This window comes from Pollicipes pollicipes, unplaced genomic scaffold (assembly GCF_011947565.3).
Source record: "Pollicipes pollicipes isolate AB1234 unplaced genomic scaffold, Ppol_2.1 Scaffold_7261;HRSCAF=8764_pilon_pilon_pilon, whole genome shotgun sequence".
Taxonomy (NCBI): Eukaryota; Metazoa; Arthropoda; class Thecostraca; order Pollicipedomorpha; family Pollicipedidae; genus Pollicipes; species Pollicipes pollicipes.
Genome location: NW_023597054.1, coordinates 11,140,090 through 11,154,519, shown reverse-complemented (window position 1 = coordinate 11,154,519; position 14,430 = coordinate 11,140,090). Strand labels below are relative to the sequence as shown.

Below are 14,430 nucleotides of genomic sequence, written 5' to 3'. Positions count from 1 at the left end.
GCATTGCAGCGCCACGTTCATAAAACATGCATTGCCTATGTTCCGGAGTCCCGTCCCCCGTAAGACCGAGCGCCGTGTCGCGGGCCGCGCCCTGCCGCCATCCTCGCTCGAGCTTTAATCCATGGGCAGCTCGACGGAGAGGCGGCCGGACCTGGTCAGACGACCGGGTCTAGCTGCTCCCGGTTCCATCATTCAGGGCGCGCCAACCCGGCTTGTTGCTTTCCCGTCTTGCTTGCGTGGCGAAGAATTTCAGAACTTCGCGGGAGTTGGCAGCAATATGTAGTTTATGAGTGGTGTTCGCAATATGTCTGTGGTGTATTTTCAGGCAGCCATGGTAAATCGGTCAGCGTTTCAAGATGCACCTTTGAGAGTGGGTTGTTGTTTCTGGTTTGCCCATGTACCGTTAATTTGCGAATTTGCTTACTCTGTGCGACTTAGGGACATTGCAAGCTCGGGGTACTTTTGCGCTGTCTGAAAACTATGTATTTCAACTCCAATTTTGACTAAGTTGCTCAACTTGCGTTGTATGTGGCGGACCGTAGTAATTCTGTTACGCTTTATAGTGGTTCAGGACAATCATGCAAATTCGTGGACATGTATGATGAAATGGCGTAGCATCTCGAAAAGCCGAAGGTCTATTTGGTAGCCTAATGGTGGTGGTATCATGGCACATATGTGGCAAAATACCATATCCATGATCGAAATAGCGTAGATGTGTTGTGGACGCAATCCAATGCCTATATTTATCAGGAAGGGAAGCCTATTTGGTTACGGACACACTCTTAAAATTAGCAGGTTCTAAGGTGGTCAGCTGATGCGACTACAGGTGAGCATGCGTGTGGTGGGACCATAAACCCCTCGAGTTATGGTACTTAGGTCAGCAGCAGGTCATGTTTTGGAGACCGAGACCGTAAGGCCGAATGACCGTGTTGCAGGCCGCGCTCCACCGCAAATATCATTCTTGGGAGTCTTGGCATCCATGGTCCCTTCTTTTGACGACGCTGCAAGCTGTCTCAACATGCCGTCTTTGTGATGGGCGTGTACAGTTGCTTTTTTTAAGCTAGCTAAACTGGATGTTGCTAAGGCTGCATTCCCTCGGACTACGATAATAGCCAGATGCTGCCAGAGCCAAGCACTCTCTTGTCAACCACTTGATGGTGAAATCGGCCAAGCCAAGACAAAGAAAAATACTGTTGATGGGTCACAACATTCACAGGCTTCATAAGTAAATCCTTCATGCTGTGATTAGTGATAAGTTTACCCACACCAAGAACAGAAATATAATAGAGCACACACAAAATAGAGCAACAACTGATATCTACATTCTGACAGCCACCAGATATGAAGGGAATGGAACACAAGATGCAATATTCTCTTACCAGTCACACATGTGCCATATGCAGGGTTTTATTCAATGGCACGGAACAGGTAAGCTTATCAGCTTGGCCGCTTCATCTCATTGAGTAAGAATTGGTCAACTCAAAGTTTGGCTTCACCCCATGAACTCAGCATCAGAATAGACTTTGCATTGTGGGTCAGTCAGAATTGGTAACTGAAGAAAAACATTGAGTGTATGCCCAATGGTGACTTCTGGGCTAAGGTCCCTAATTGCAATGAGAGTATACTACATTGAAAAATGATGTGGAGCAGTCAACTAAAAAATTTGATATCACCTGAAGGACATACTTCACTAGCTTTGAACCTCCTGACTGCATTTTACAGTTATGAAATTTTTGGGTTCACAGTGAACCTGCCTTTAGGATAAATATTTGTCTGGACCAGCCTCATGATAATTGCACAGTTAGAAATACCCTCAGATTTTAAGCTGCATTTTTGCACATATTTTTATTCTTTATCATTATATTTAGAAGCAGAGGCAATATTGGACAATTGTGAGGCCTAGGATTCTATAAAGTAGCTGTATGTTTACCTGGTACTATTTGGTAGACACCTTCATGCCAGGTGTATCAATCATGCATCAAAACACAGGTAAGCCATGTGTACTTTATACTGCACTGGTTATCTTGTATCAGTATCTTTTTTGTCTTGCATCATAGTATCAGCTGGATGTATCTTTGGAATACATTTGGTATTTCTAACAATAGAGCAATCAATGTTGCAGACAATCAGCATGGGGGCCCCTTTTTTGGCAGATCCATTGCAGTTGCATCCACCAGCTAATATATAACTGTCATGAGAGTTATGTGTTGTGAAACTGGTATGAAGCATTATATTAAAGATAGGATTGCTTTCTTGCACACCTCCTTGTGAGTGGTGTTTTCAAGTAGGTGGTGCTTTCTGGTGGGAAAACTGGGCTGTGCTATAACAATGCCACTGAAGAAAACATAAGTCTCAATGATCATCATTTTCATGAAGTGAGAAATTTGTGGTACTGGCCGCAGGTATCATGCTGAGTTTAAACAATAATGCATAAATCCATACCATGTTAAAGGTTACATCAAGAGGAATGTGCGGATGGAGCAAGGGAGTGATGAGTAATTTTTTGTTAAAATTGTCTAACAATTATTTCCTAACAATAAGTGGAGCAGCAGACCACAATGCATTTCTCTGTAGCAACATTAACGAAGCAGCATTTCTGGGGCATAATTGGGTAGGAACCAAATTTGATGGGCATGATGAGAATATGCATCTTAGATGTAAATTTAAAAGCTCAAATGTACCAGAATATTGAATGTTCCATTTCAGATTGCTGCAAGTGCAAAAATAGGTGAACTGAAGTAGTTGTGATGTCATAACTACTGCCTGTGTTGCCAGCAGATGGAATGTACAGAGTGATGTTACTACCATACCAGCTAATGTGTCCCATCACTATAGAAAGCAAGATGTGTTTTGAAGGGCAACAAAATGCACTCAGCTTAACAGCTTAACTTTTTGCCTTTGTAAAAAATAATATCCATTGTAATCATGACATAATGTCAAAATGAATGGCATATCCCATATATTAGTTCTGATTGTTTAGGATGTTCATGCTAGTATCTGGTGGCCAGCATTATGCATCTGTTACCAGGGATGTCAATTTTTGTAAATGAAAGGAGAGTGAGCCAAGGCTTCACCAACCTGCTCCCCCTTCTCCATGTCTTTCAACATGTATAGCCCACTTTATTTTGTGGAAAGATGATAGAGATTTTTATGTTGTATCATGCATGAAAGACTCCTTAGTACTTAATTTAAGCGGCATCATAGTCAGGCAGGGGCAGATTGAGAGTGTAAAGGCAGGCAGGGGCAGATCGAGAGTGTGGGGGCAGGCAGGGGCACTGAAAGCATGTGCCTGCTGTGGTTAGATGGAAAAGACGCCACTTTCGAGGCCGCCTAAGGGTGCCAAAGGCGGTCTTCTATGGCGCACATAAGCGGAGGCACGTAGTTTTTTTGGTTGTTGCATGGCACGGGGACAGTGTCAGCTTTAAACATGTTAGGTTAGGTTATCCACATACTCCGGAGCTTCCCAGTTTACCCACTCAAACTTTTGTGCATCTTCTGGTCGTAGGTGTGCAGTTTATTGCATCGTTTATCCGCGTAGCTGTTACGATTGGTATCCGGCGATGAGAGCCCTGCACTTTATTAGGAGGGAAACGGGCGTTGTAGTGTGGGTAAGTGTGCTGGTATATAGGACAAACACACGTTTCTTTGGGGTACGAAGCATCCGACTACATCAACACGCGCTTGGGTACGGGTCAGCGTGATCCTCCGAACCTAAATATTTTGCTTAGACCAGTTATCTAGGTCCACGGTGTTTACATGAGAAGGCCGGGGCTTTTTGGACACCATTTTGGAGTTGGGTCTTGTTTGACCTTATTTGACCAGGCAGTCAATACCTAGGCATTTCAAATTGTGACACAAGTGAGTTCACGTAGAGGTCAACACATTTTGTAAGTTTGGTGTCTTGGTGTCTCTAGTTCTCTTATCTTTTTTAAAAATCTTCAGGACGCCAAATTGACCTCCCAGCCGAGCGAAGGGTATTCAACCAGCTACCCGGGTGCGTGTTCGCGGACCCACAGACTCACCTACATGATCTGGGCTCAAACTATGCTACCAAATTACACGAACTACTCTCATGTCCTTTTCGTCACTGGATTCAGGATCATAGCACCTCCCGCGTGAAACAATGCTGATTTATGTAAGCTGCAATTTATGTACAATGTGCAAGTGGCTTGTAAAAAAAAAACATTGGCCTGCATTTCGCGTCGTACCACATTCCAACTCGATTCTGTGACCGCTTTATTTTTCGCAAACTGCGTTAACTAGATGCATAAAAATGCGTCTTAAAAACAGCGGTGAGGGTACGTTTGTTGGCGCTGTGATGCGGAAATGTGTGTACTTCTAGCAGGGTCGCCGCGGCACACTTATTATTGACTTGTTGCTGCACGCCTGAGGTGCGCATAATTGTCCGTTCAATGTAGATATGTCATTACGCAAGCTCTTTAATGTGAGCTATAAGAATGACAGTGTTAAACAGTGACAGTGACAGGGAGTTAAAGAAGCGTTCCAAATTTGAAGATATTGGAAAGGTTCCGCATTTGAAGATATTGAATCAAGGATCATATGTTATAAAGCAAATTCCATTATAACTATTGGTGTGCTTTTAAGTGGAAGAGACTGCTCCAGAGAACACAATTTCTCAGGTCAGTTAATATGATCCTCCATACGTCATTGCTTGGTTGCGTCATCGTACCAGGCACATCATTGATTGAGAGCCAATTGACGGCCGTTATATCAAGGAATCGTGCTCATGAACGCTAGACATGAACGACTCGACAATTATATTTTGGTGGCCTTGATTGCCGCATGACCAATAGACTGGCAGGATTTGAATGACGTCATCAAGGCGTCTGGATGTGAGGGTGGCCTTGAGATAGTCTGCATGAGATATTCCGCACTTCTTATTGGGTGCGTAGCTCAGAAACCAGAGGGGTTTAGGGCTTAAGAAGGGCAGAGCTGTGAACTGCACCGAATGTTCTTGAAGATGGCTGTTTCAGATCAAACGGGAGCGTACGTGGAGCCCTGTACAAACGTGGAGTGCTCCCTTTATGAGCGCGCGATGGCCGAGGTCATTTTGCCCACAATTTTCAACTCTCCTACTATTTCAAGGTGATAATAGACCAGCCTACAAAATAACTTTGACTTCATATGTAAAATTGCGCATCGTTAAATGGTGTCATTTTCTGTTGCACACGGTGATGCTCTTTTCCCTTGCAGTCAGAAAGTTGGGTGTCAATCTGAATCGATGAGTTCCATGAACACGTGAATTAATACCGCTGAGCAGTTTAAAACAAATTGGGCACAGCATGTAAGATGAAACTCAACCATTGCCGTAGGCTTGCCCCCAAACGTGTTGGCGCTGACATCTTTTGACACAAATAGTGAAGTGGCAGTTTACAGACATCACCTATCAACCTTCCCGCTGGCTGGAACACGTAAAATGCGCGCATAAACAGGATGTATTTTTCTGCTCGGGCACAATCGGCATTGCCGGAGCCCAACTTCGGTAGAACGTTGAAGTTCTGGTGACCACATTCATGATTTGATGGAGCGCGTGGTAGTAGATTTGCCTTCCTGAATATGTGTTCGTACATGGCTCGTCAAAGAGGTTCCTTCGGCCGTTGGAATGGCAGTGTCCGCCTGGTTACAGGCCGACCAAGAGTCGCGTAGTTGCGTAGCATAACGAAGATTTCCCGTTTTTTGGATAAGGGCCGCAAACAAAATGGGCCCGTTCAACCTTCATTAGAACAAGGAGATGGTGAATTCGAAGCGCTAGGAATAAGTTAAGCTCAGCACGGAATCCGATTTAAAATCCGTCCAAGCAGTTGATATCTTCGGTATTTGTTCTCACTTTGTAGCTGAACTGTACCTATAATCTGAACTAACGGTGCCGTGCCCCCAAAACAGCAGACGTTCTGTCACCCGATGTTGTTTTCTCATGAGATTTTGCAACAAAGAAATTTGTGTTTCAAGGAAGTGTTAGATCCGTAGCCTACGGTGGGTAGCAGATAAAATGTCGCTGCTCGTAAGTGAGTCCATAAGATCGGTGAATCAGTAACGTCAATATTGTATTCATGTTGCGGGGAAAAGGCGTCTGGGCTCGCGTTGGACGGACAAAACAAAGAAGTCAGCTACAAAATGATTTACCCGCAATATCTTAAGTCATCCTCATCTGAGGGGTTTATTTTGAAATTGCGGGGTCAAGGAACCCCGCTGTACCCTCCATGGGAACGCCACTGCGCTGGAGGACTAAGGATGATAGTCTTGGGGGTGATCGTTAACTTTTCCTTTGCAATTTTGCCTTTCTTTTTAACTTCTCTCTTTCGAACTTTACCTTTGTAATGTTCCGGCCGAACAAAAATATGGGGGGAGGGGAGGACAAGCCAACATTGCTGAGTTTCAGCTCAACGTTGGGGACGGCAATTATGGCCCTTACAACTGAATACAAATCGACGCCCTTGTCCGTTTCAGATTTTGAGGGAATATGTGCACCATTTGAAGGCAAACTCGCCTTAACGACTCCTGGTTTAGTTCAGTCAAACACTCAGAATGGCCGAAAATGATGTCCCGGACAACGACGGTGACTGGATGACGGTGGGAGCGCGTCCGCGCAGGAACGCCACCCAGCACCCCAAGCCCGTGCCGGACTCGACAGCGGAGGACACCGCCGCCCGAAAGAAGCGCGCCACTAAGGACGAGCCGGGCCCGCCCAAGCGAGCCGAGCGCAAGGACCCGGACTGGCACCTCGTGATGCGCTCCCGCCAGGCGCTCACCATGCTGCGAGACGAGGACTTCGCGCTGACCCGGCTGGGCCAGATCCACACTCCCGAGCCGCGCAAGCCGGAATCGCGGCCCGCCAACCGGTCGCGGTTGGGCGCCAAGTTCCCCATGAGCATGGCATCGGACCGGCCGAACCGGCCGGTGGCCGTGCTGCGGCGCGGCGCGCGGCTCACCATGCCGAAGTTCGACCTGCCGCTCGGCTCGGAGGCAGACTTCCCGAGCCTGCGGGCCGACGACGGCGACGCCTGCAGGCCGGGCGGCGAGCGGCGCCGCGCCAGTGTGGCGCTCAAGCTGGACGAGTCGCTGCGCTCGATGGCGCAGCAGGCGGAGCCGGCGGCGTCGCCGGCCGCGCCGCCGCTGCGGCCGCCACCAGCGGCGCCGGTGCCCGCGCCGACCCGCGCCGTCAACTACTCGGAGGCGGTGTCGCGCAGCCGGCCGAAGCGTGAGGCGACGAGGAAGTCGGAACGGCGCGACCTAGTCCGCGAGGATATCCGCGAGGACGTGGCCATGCTGAAGACAGTGACGGCGCCGGCGCCGGCCGAGCCACCCACTACCGGGGGCGCCGCCGCCGCCACCGCCGCTGTGGTCGGCGGGGACAAGCCGGCGGCCGCCGACGGGGCCAAGGCCGAGACGGACGAGGCATCAGCCCGCAAGAAGGAGAAGCGGGCGTTGAAGAAGGCCAAGAAGAAAGAAAGCCAGCTGATCCTGGCGCGGATGAACGCCAGCAAAGACACGCATGTGCAGCTGGTGACGGCGCACGCCTTCCAGCGGCTACACGGTTCACATGCGGCCCGCTGGCGCGCGCGGGGCCCGGCCGAGGCGGTCGATCTGCGCGCCGCCGACCAGTATCCCAGCCTGGAGGAGACGACGGCGCCGGTGCGCGCGCCGGACGAGCCTGGTGAAGGTGCGTCGCCGCCGTCGCCGCCGCCCGTCAGGCGCCAGCAAAGCGCGCCCAAGTCCTACAGCAGGATGCTGCGGGAGCTGCCCAAGAAGCTGCCGGCACCCGGTGAGGACAGCATCGAGGTGCTGGTGGTGGAGACGAAGAAGAAGAACCCGAAGAAGCGCACACCGATTGAGATGAGTCTCATGGATCTGGCGGATCGCACGGTTAGTGGCAGTTGCAGCGTAACTAATGGTGGTAGCGCAGGCATGACGCATCAGGTTTTTGCATCGGCGTCGCCCTTATTCTGTTAGATCTCTTCAACAGTATCACTCTTGCAATTATATGAAACGAACGCGCGCTTTGAGTGTATTACCTAAGCCAGCTTTTTTGTGAGCCTGGCCACGCGCGTACCGATGTGGAGCCAGCGTGTGTCGTGTCCATTGCGTGCGGACGGGCGGCCTGTGGCCGGCGCAGGCCTTGTGCCGGCGTCGGGCGCTGTGTGACGGCGGTCCGGCCTGTGCCGACAGCCGGCGCCGCGGCCCAAGCGGCGGGACGGCGTGCGCGGCGGCGCGCCGAGCCGGCGGCCGGTGCAGCTGACGCGGCCCGGCGCCAACCGGCTCGACTCCACCGTGCTTGTGCGCCACCGCGGCAAGGAGCGGCTCGTGCCCAAGAAGAAGAAGCCGTCGCTGTTGAAGCGGGTCATCCTGCGCGAGCGGGCCGAACGGCGGCGCCGCCGCGCCGGCCCGGCGGCCGAGGCTGGCGGCGACGAGCCCGACGCCGTCGCGCCGGTCGAGCAGCCGACGCCGGCGGGAGCTGACCAGCAGAGTGTTCTGTTGGCGGCCCTGCAGGGAATCCCGGCGCCGGAGCCGCGGCCTGCTCACTCTCAGCTGGCTACACTGGCTAAGGCTCAGCCCGGGCTCACTCCAGCGGCGGCCGAACTAGCTACCGTAGCAACTCCCAAGTCAGTTACCACAGCAACAGCCCAGCCGGTGACTGCAACGCATCAGGCCAATGCGGCAACAGTGCAGCCGTTTGCTCCTGCCAAAGTACAGCCTGTGACCCCAGTTCAGCAGGGCGACCCAGCAGCGGCACAGCAGTGTGCATCACCAGCAGCGCAAGCGGTTGTCACAGAGCGGCAGTCGACCCCAGCGAACGTCCAGCCGGCCAGCGCAGCCAGGCAGGAGCGGCCAACCCCCGTGGAGGACCAACAGCCTATTACCAGGACTAATTTATCAGGTCTGTTATGGCCCGCTTGGTGCACAGAATGAAAGTGTACAGGAAGAAACGAAAAATAACAATTTCCTGGCGTGCTCTCTTTATTTTTTGTATGACATCGTGGGATGTTGTATCGTATAGCATCGTTGTATAACATCGTGTTTTTTGCAACATCGTGTTTGGCTTGTACTGTCTCATGCACTAGGTTTGCGAAGGATGTACCATCTTTGCAGTGCAGCAATGCACATGCCCCTCTGTGCGTTTTGTTATGTTCGAGCCCCATGCTTCGGTGTTGTGTGCGTCATGGTCTGCAGGCAGTCCATCAGGCCGGGTGTGTCTGGTGTTGGCAGAGCCGCCGGCGGCGGACGTCGACAGTGACGAGGAGGCGCCGCCGAGCCGCGGTCCCAGCTACGAGCCGACCCTCAGCGTCGACCCCAAACTGCTCATCCACAGCCGCAAGTTCAGGGAGTGAGTGGCCGCCGGCGCCGAGCGCTGGTGTAACAATGACTGCCACCACAGCCGGACACGTATCGGTGTGGGTGTGTGTAGCCCGGCAGCTGCCGTAGGTCTAAACCATTCCCGAGGATCCACTAAGCCGTGTGCCGTTTTCGAGAAGTGGTCGGCAGCAGCAGCTGTACCTGCCGTCTCCGTGTGCATGCGTGGCTGCGTCTGACGGCGTGTGTGGGCTGACGGTGCGTGCCCGGCGGGCCCGGCGGCCAGGATACTGTCAGCAGACCCTGAGTCCCGAGATTGACGACACGGCCCGGCTGCTGCTGCAGGACCTCACCCGATTCCAGGACCGGCTCTACAGCCGCGACCCCATCAAGGCCAGGTCAGCAACCCGCACCGCCGGCCGAGCCGGGCCGCGAACGGCCGCGCGGACGGAAATCTGGCGAAGGCCTCGCCTTCAGACGTTATTCGTGGCTCTCCGTCGTCACGCGGAGGCATGTTTTCTTCTTTCTTGCTCACCTGCTCGCCAGCTTGCGTCCCGCTGCTTGGAGAGATTATAAGGGGATTACCGTTGCATAGGCAACGTACGAAAAATATTGCGCTTCAGTATCGCCAGCCGTCGGACCGGAGCGCGCTGCAGTGCGGTGGTCAGCTGCTGGGCCCGGTGAGTATCACCAGCCGTCGGACCGGAGCGCGCTGCAGTGCGGTGGTCAGCTGCTGGGCCCGGTGAGTATCACCAGCCGTCGGACCGGAGCGCGCTGCAGTGCGGTGGTCAGCTGCTGGGCTCGGTGAGTATCGTCAGCCGTCTCACCGGAGCGCGCCGCGGTGCGGTGGTCAGCTGCTGGGCTCGGTGGGTATCGCCAGCCGTCACACTGGAGCGCGCCGCGTGCGGTGGTCAACTGCTGGGCGGTGAGTATCGTCAGCCGTCACACCGGAGCGCGCCGCAGTGCGGTGGTCAGCTGCTGGGCCCGGTGAGTATCACCAGCCGTCGGACCGGAGCGCGCTGCAGTGCGGTGGTCAGCTGCTGGGCCCGGTGAGTATCACCAGCCGTCGGACCGGAGCGCGCTGCAGTGCGGTGGTCAGCTGCTGGGCTCGGTGAGTATCGTCAGCCGTCTCACCGGAGCGCGCCGCGGTGCGGTGGTCAGCTGCTGGGCTCGGTGGGTATCGCCAGCCGTCACACTGGAGCGCGCCGCAGTGCGGTGGTCAGCTGCTGGGCCCGGTGAGTATCACCAGCCGTCACACCGGAGCGCGCCGCAGTGCGGTGGTCAGCTGCTGGGCTCGGTGGGTATCGCCAGCCGTCACACTGGAGCGCGCCGCGGTGCGGTGGTCAACTGCTGGGCTCGGTGAGTATCGTCAGCCGTCACACCGGAGCGCGCCGCAGTGCGGTGGTCAGCTGCTGGGTGCGGTGAGGCGAGCCGGGCCGACGTCGTTAGCCGGCGGGAGCTGGCGGCGGCAATAGTGGCCGCTAGGCTCTGATTAACGAGCTGCCGCCAACGGAATACCGCCGAGGCGACTGAGAAACGAGCCGCAATCGGCCCCTCTGCTGTCCGACACCGCCGCTAAATGCTGCGGACGGAGACGATATCGTGCAGGAGACTGGGAAGCTCTGCGCTCTACTCGACAATGTGGAGTTGACACTCTTGTTAAGGCGCAGGGGTGGATGACGCGCGCTGTCGTGTTGATACGGACCTCTCCCGCTCGGGAAACTGCGTGGTCGACACTCGTGGTCGACACTCCGGCGAACGTAGCCACAGTCTGACGCACTGGTCCCTGCCAGCAGAGCGAGACCGCTCAGCGAGCTGCTTCGCTCCTTGCTGTGACACGTGTGGTAGCTGTCGCGCGCGGAGACTGCTCGAGCCATGGAGAGGTGCTTTGCTGTGTTCTGGGCCGTTAGTTATTATCACATTGTTGAGACCCTCCGCATATTGATGCTCTGACAGGCCTTATTCGTGGCTCTGTGTCTAACATTCAGGGCCGAATGCCAGCCAATGCTGGCGGTGACCATCAGCCTTGCGCCTGATTCCGCCCCGGCGAAGTCGACTACACCTCAAAGCGCGTTGTACTTATTCCAACTCTGGCCGTTAGCGCAAGCCAGCATCAAGCCGACTGCGATTCCAAGTCGAGAGGATGCGGCTTATTTGAATGAATTCCAGCGGAGTCCTTTCCGTGTCAAAAATAAGAGGTACCTAAACCGGTCACGAGCTGCAAAAAGACCGCATTGGAACCTGCACGTTCAGCGGTTTTACTGCTCGTGTAGCGGCGGTCAAAACAAGATATGATGTTACCAGACACCTGCTCAACTCCGATGGAGCGGAGTCGGCTCCCCGTGTAGATCATCAGCGTTTGTCATCACCATGCAGATGCTACCTAAGGCCCACAATTTTATCTATGGCCAGTACTTACTACCGACGGACAATAGCACCTGTTACACTAACCATTTAGCCAGCATACCAGCAACGAATCCCGGCAGCGATGCGCCTCTGGCGACAGGGAGGTGTTTCCGGACATGCCCAGGTCTCGGTGGTCCGTGCGAGCTTGGTTTTGGTCGTCTCCCTGTGTTCGCATGAAAATAGTCGTTTTGTATTTTTCCCGTAGGTTCGGGAGTTAATTCGATGTTTTTATCATTCTTGGTCGCCGTACATGGGACCGAGGATGAAGTGGACGGCTGGAATGTTCAATATCTGGTTTAGAGCGTCACCTGTCCTGTTATTAGCTGGTGCCGTGAGCCCAGAACTGGGCATCGTCCTCATGCAGAACGAGACGGCTACATTGAGGATGACTTTAGGGCAAAAACGTATGGAGGAGGCGCTCTAAACCCCAAACACCAACCCTTGCAAACGGAATGAGGATGGCTTTACGGCTGTGATCGAGAAGAGTACGCGTAGCATGGCCCTGATTCAGCCGGGGTGTGGCTTTCGCGCAGGTCGCGTCGGCGGCTCGTCTATGGCCTGCGCGAGGTCTCCAAGCATCTGGCGATAAAGAAGTTGGCCTGCGTCATTCTGGCCCCGAACATCGAGAAAATCGAAAACGAAGGTACATGACAAGTGCTCATTTTGTGCTGTACTCGCATATTACAAAATTCATTGTCCTGCCAGAATGCGGCGTGCTGCTTTCATAACCCTGGTCCTGTTTTTCTTTCTAAGTTGCTCAACCAGTTCAGGATGTTTTTCCAGAGTGATCTCGCTGCTGAACTCTGGCACCGCGTGCTTGCGTTGTCCGTGCGCCCGAAACCCCAAACCGTCATCGCTCCCACGCCTGCCCGGCGGCTGAAGGAGCCGCGCCCAGTAGCATGGCGTGTGCGCATTCAGCCCGCCCCGTCACGAACCTTCAGCTTGCTCTGTCACGCACCTCCAACGCGCCCCGCCACGCACCTTCAGTACGCTGTCACGCGCCTTCAGCCCGCCCCGTCACGAACCTTCAGCTTGCTCTGTCACGCACCTCCAACGCGCCCCGACACGCACCTTCAGTACGCTGTCACGCACCTTCAGCCGATCTCGTCACGCACCTTCAGCCGGTCTCGTCACGCATCTTCAGCTCCGCCCCGTTCGCACCTTTAGCCCGCGCCCGTCACGCACCTTCGGTCCGCTCCGTCACGCATGTTCCGCTTTGTCACGCGGCGCTCGGTGCGGCGAGCGACAGCGCCGCGCCGGCAGGCCGCGCAGACGGCTGACCGGCGGCGCCTCCGGCAGGCGGTCTGGACCAGGCGGTGCAGAGCCTGCTGACACGGGCCTCGGAGCGCGAGGTGCCACTCGTTTGCGCCCTCAAGCGGCGCGCTCTCGGACACGCCTGCAAGAAGCCGGTGCCGGTCAGCTGCGTGGGCATCTTCAACTACCAGGGCAGTGAGGTGAGTGTGGGGTGGCCCGCCGGCTGCACGCCGGCCTGGGCGCAGTTGGTGGTATCGGTGCCTTTTCTAGCGTGAGATTGCTCTGGGGCAGAGCATGACGCCACACTCTGGTCGCAGGACAACTTCAAGCGGCTGATGCAGCTGACTGAGGCGGCGCAGGAACGGTACCGCACCATGGTGCGCGAGGTGGAGCAGGCGCTGCGGCCTCAGGTCAGTACCAGCCGGACGGGCCCCGCCACGCCACACCGCGGACCTCCGCTGGTTAGCCATGGTCAGTTCGTCCGTGCATGCTGTGCAGGCGGTGTGGACGGGGCCTGTTGTCTCTAGGTCTGCCAAACAGCCAGTGTCACTGTTTATGGAGTGATCAGTGTCCAATGCTTGCAACTTGACCGGCGCGTGCACCGTTCCACCAGCTGGTCGGCGCCTCCACCGTGAGCAGCTTGGTCCGTGTGTGGTGTTTACATCGCGACGCGCAGGCAGTGTCTGCAGTGCTGTATACACGATCGCCGCCCAGCCGGTCGGATCAGCCCTCGCCCGCCGCCCGCAGCCGGTCGAGTCGGCCTCTAGTCAGCTGCTGGGCGTGTTCGACCGCATCAGCCGCCAGCAGCCGGCCGAGCCGCCCAGCGCCGAGCCGCTGGACGACCCGACGCACACGCTGCTGGCCAAGCTGCGTGCCGTCGCGCTCGACAGCCCGCCCCAGGTCAGCGGCTGACGGCCGACGGTCGGCATAGGATGTGATCCGGGCTGGCAGGAGCGGCCGGTGTCGGCCAGGGGGCGGCCGAAGCATTTACCTACATGTAGTCATGTTTAATCAGGCACATTGTGCAACATTTCCTCAGCGTTTGTAAACCGCGCCATAGTCTGTGATGGCGTTTGGCTGGGACATGTGAGCAGTGTGACATGGGCGTCCAACTATGTGATAGAAACGGTGCACACTGCAAGTCACTGGCAGGTGGGCGCGGGTAGTCTGGCTGCTGGTGGTACAGATTACGCGTAACATATTTTATGAATGTTGCGGGAGCGTCGGTGGTGACTGGAATATCACGTGCATTGTGAGTGGCAGGCTTTCTTTCCGTTCATTGCTGCCAAACTACGGCAGAGTACCGCGCTGCGCCCCCTGACGTGTGTGATGATGACTCACTGATCTCCGCATCTGGCCAGCGAAGGGACATCACGGCCGAAATCAATGTTACTTGGACAGGATGAATCAAGCGGAGTGAGTGGCGTGACAATAAATATGTGATATAATAAATATATAAAG

General features: G+C 54.8%; 1 protein-coding gene across 1 annotated transcript; it reads left to right on the top strand.

Annotated features, from left to right (window-relative positions):
* The first annotated feature begins 713 nt into the window (after positions 1-713).
* On the top strand, positions 714-14,395 carry Sbp2 (SECIS-binding protein 2). Its single transcript, XM_037237294.1, has 12 exons — positions 714-826; positions 6,469-7,028; positions 7,209-7,296; positions 7,378-7,524; positions 7,624-7,884; positions 8,254-8,896; positions 9,226-9,343; positions 9,597-9,707; positions 12,249-12,358; positions 13,015-13,169; positions 13,287-13,379; positions 13,717-14,395. Exons 2-12 carry the CDS (start codon positions 6,547-6,549, stop codon positions 13,879-13,881), a joined length of 2,373 nt encoding a protein of 790 aa, XP_037093189.1. The 5' UTR covers positions 714-826; positions 6,469-6,546; the 3' UTR covers positions 13,882-14,395.
* The last annotated feature ends 35 nt before the right edge of the window (positions 14,396-14,430 follow it).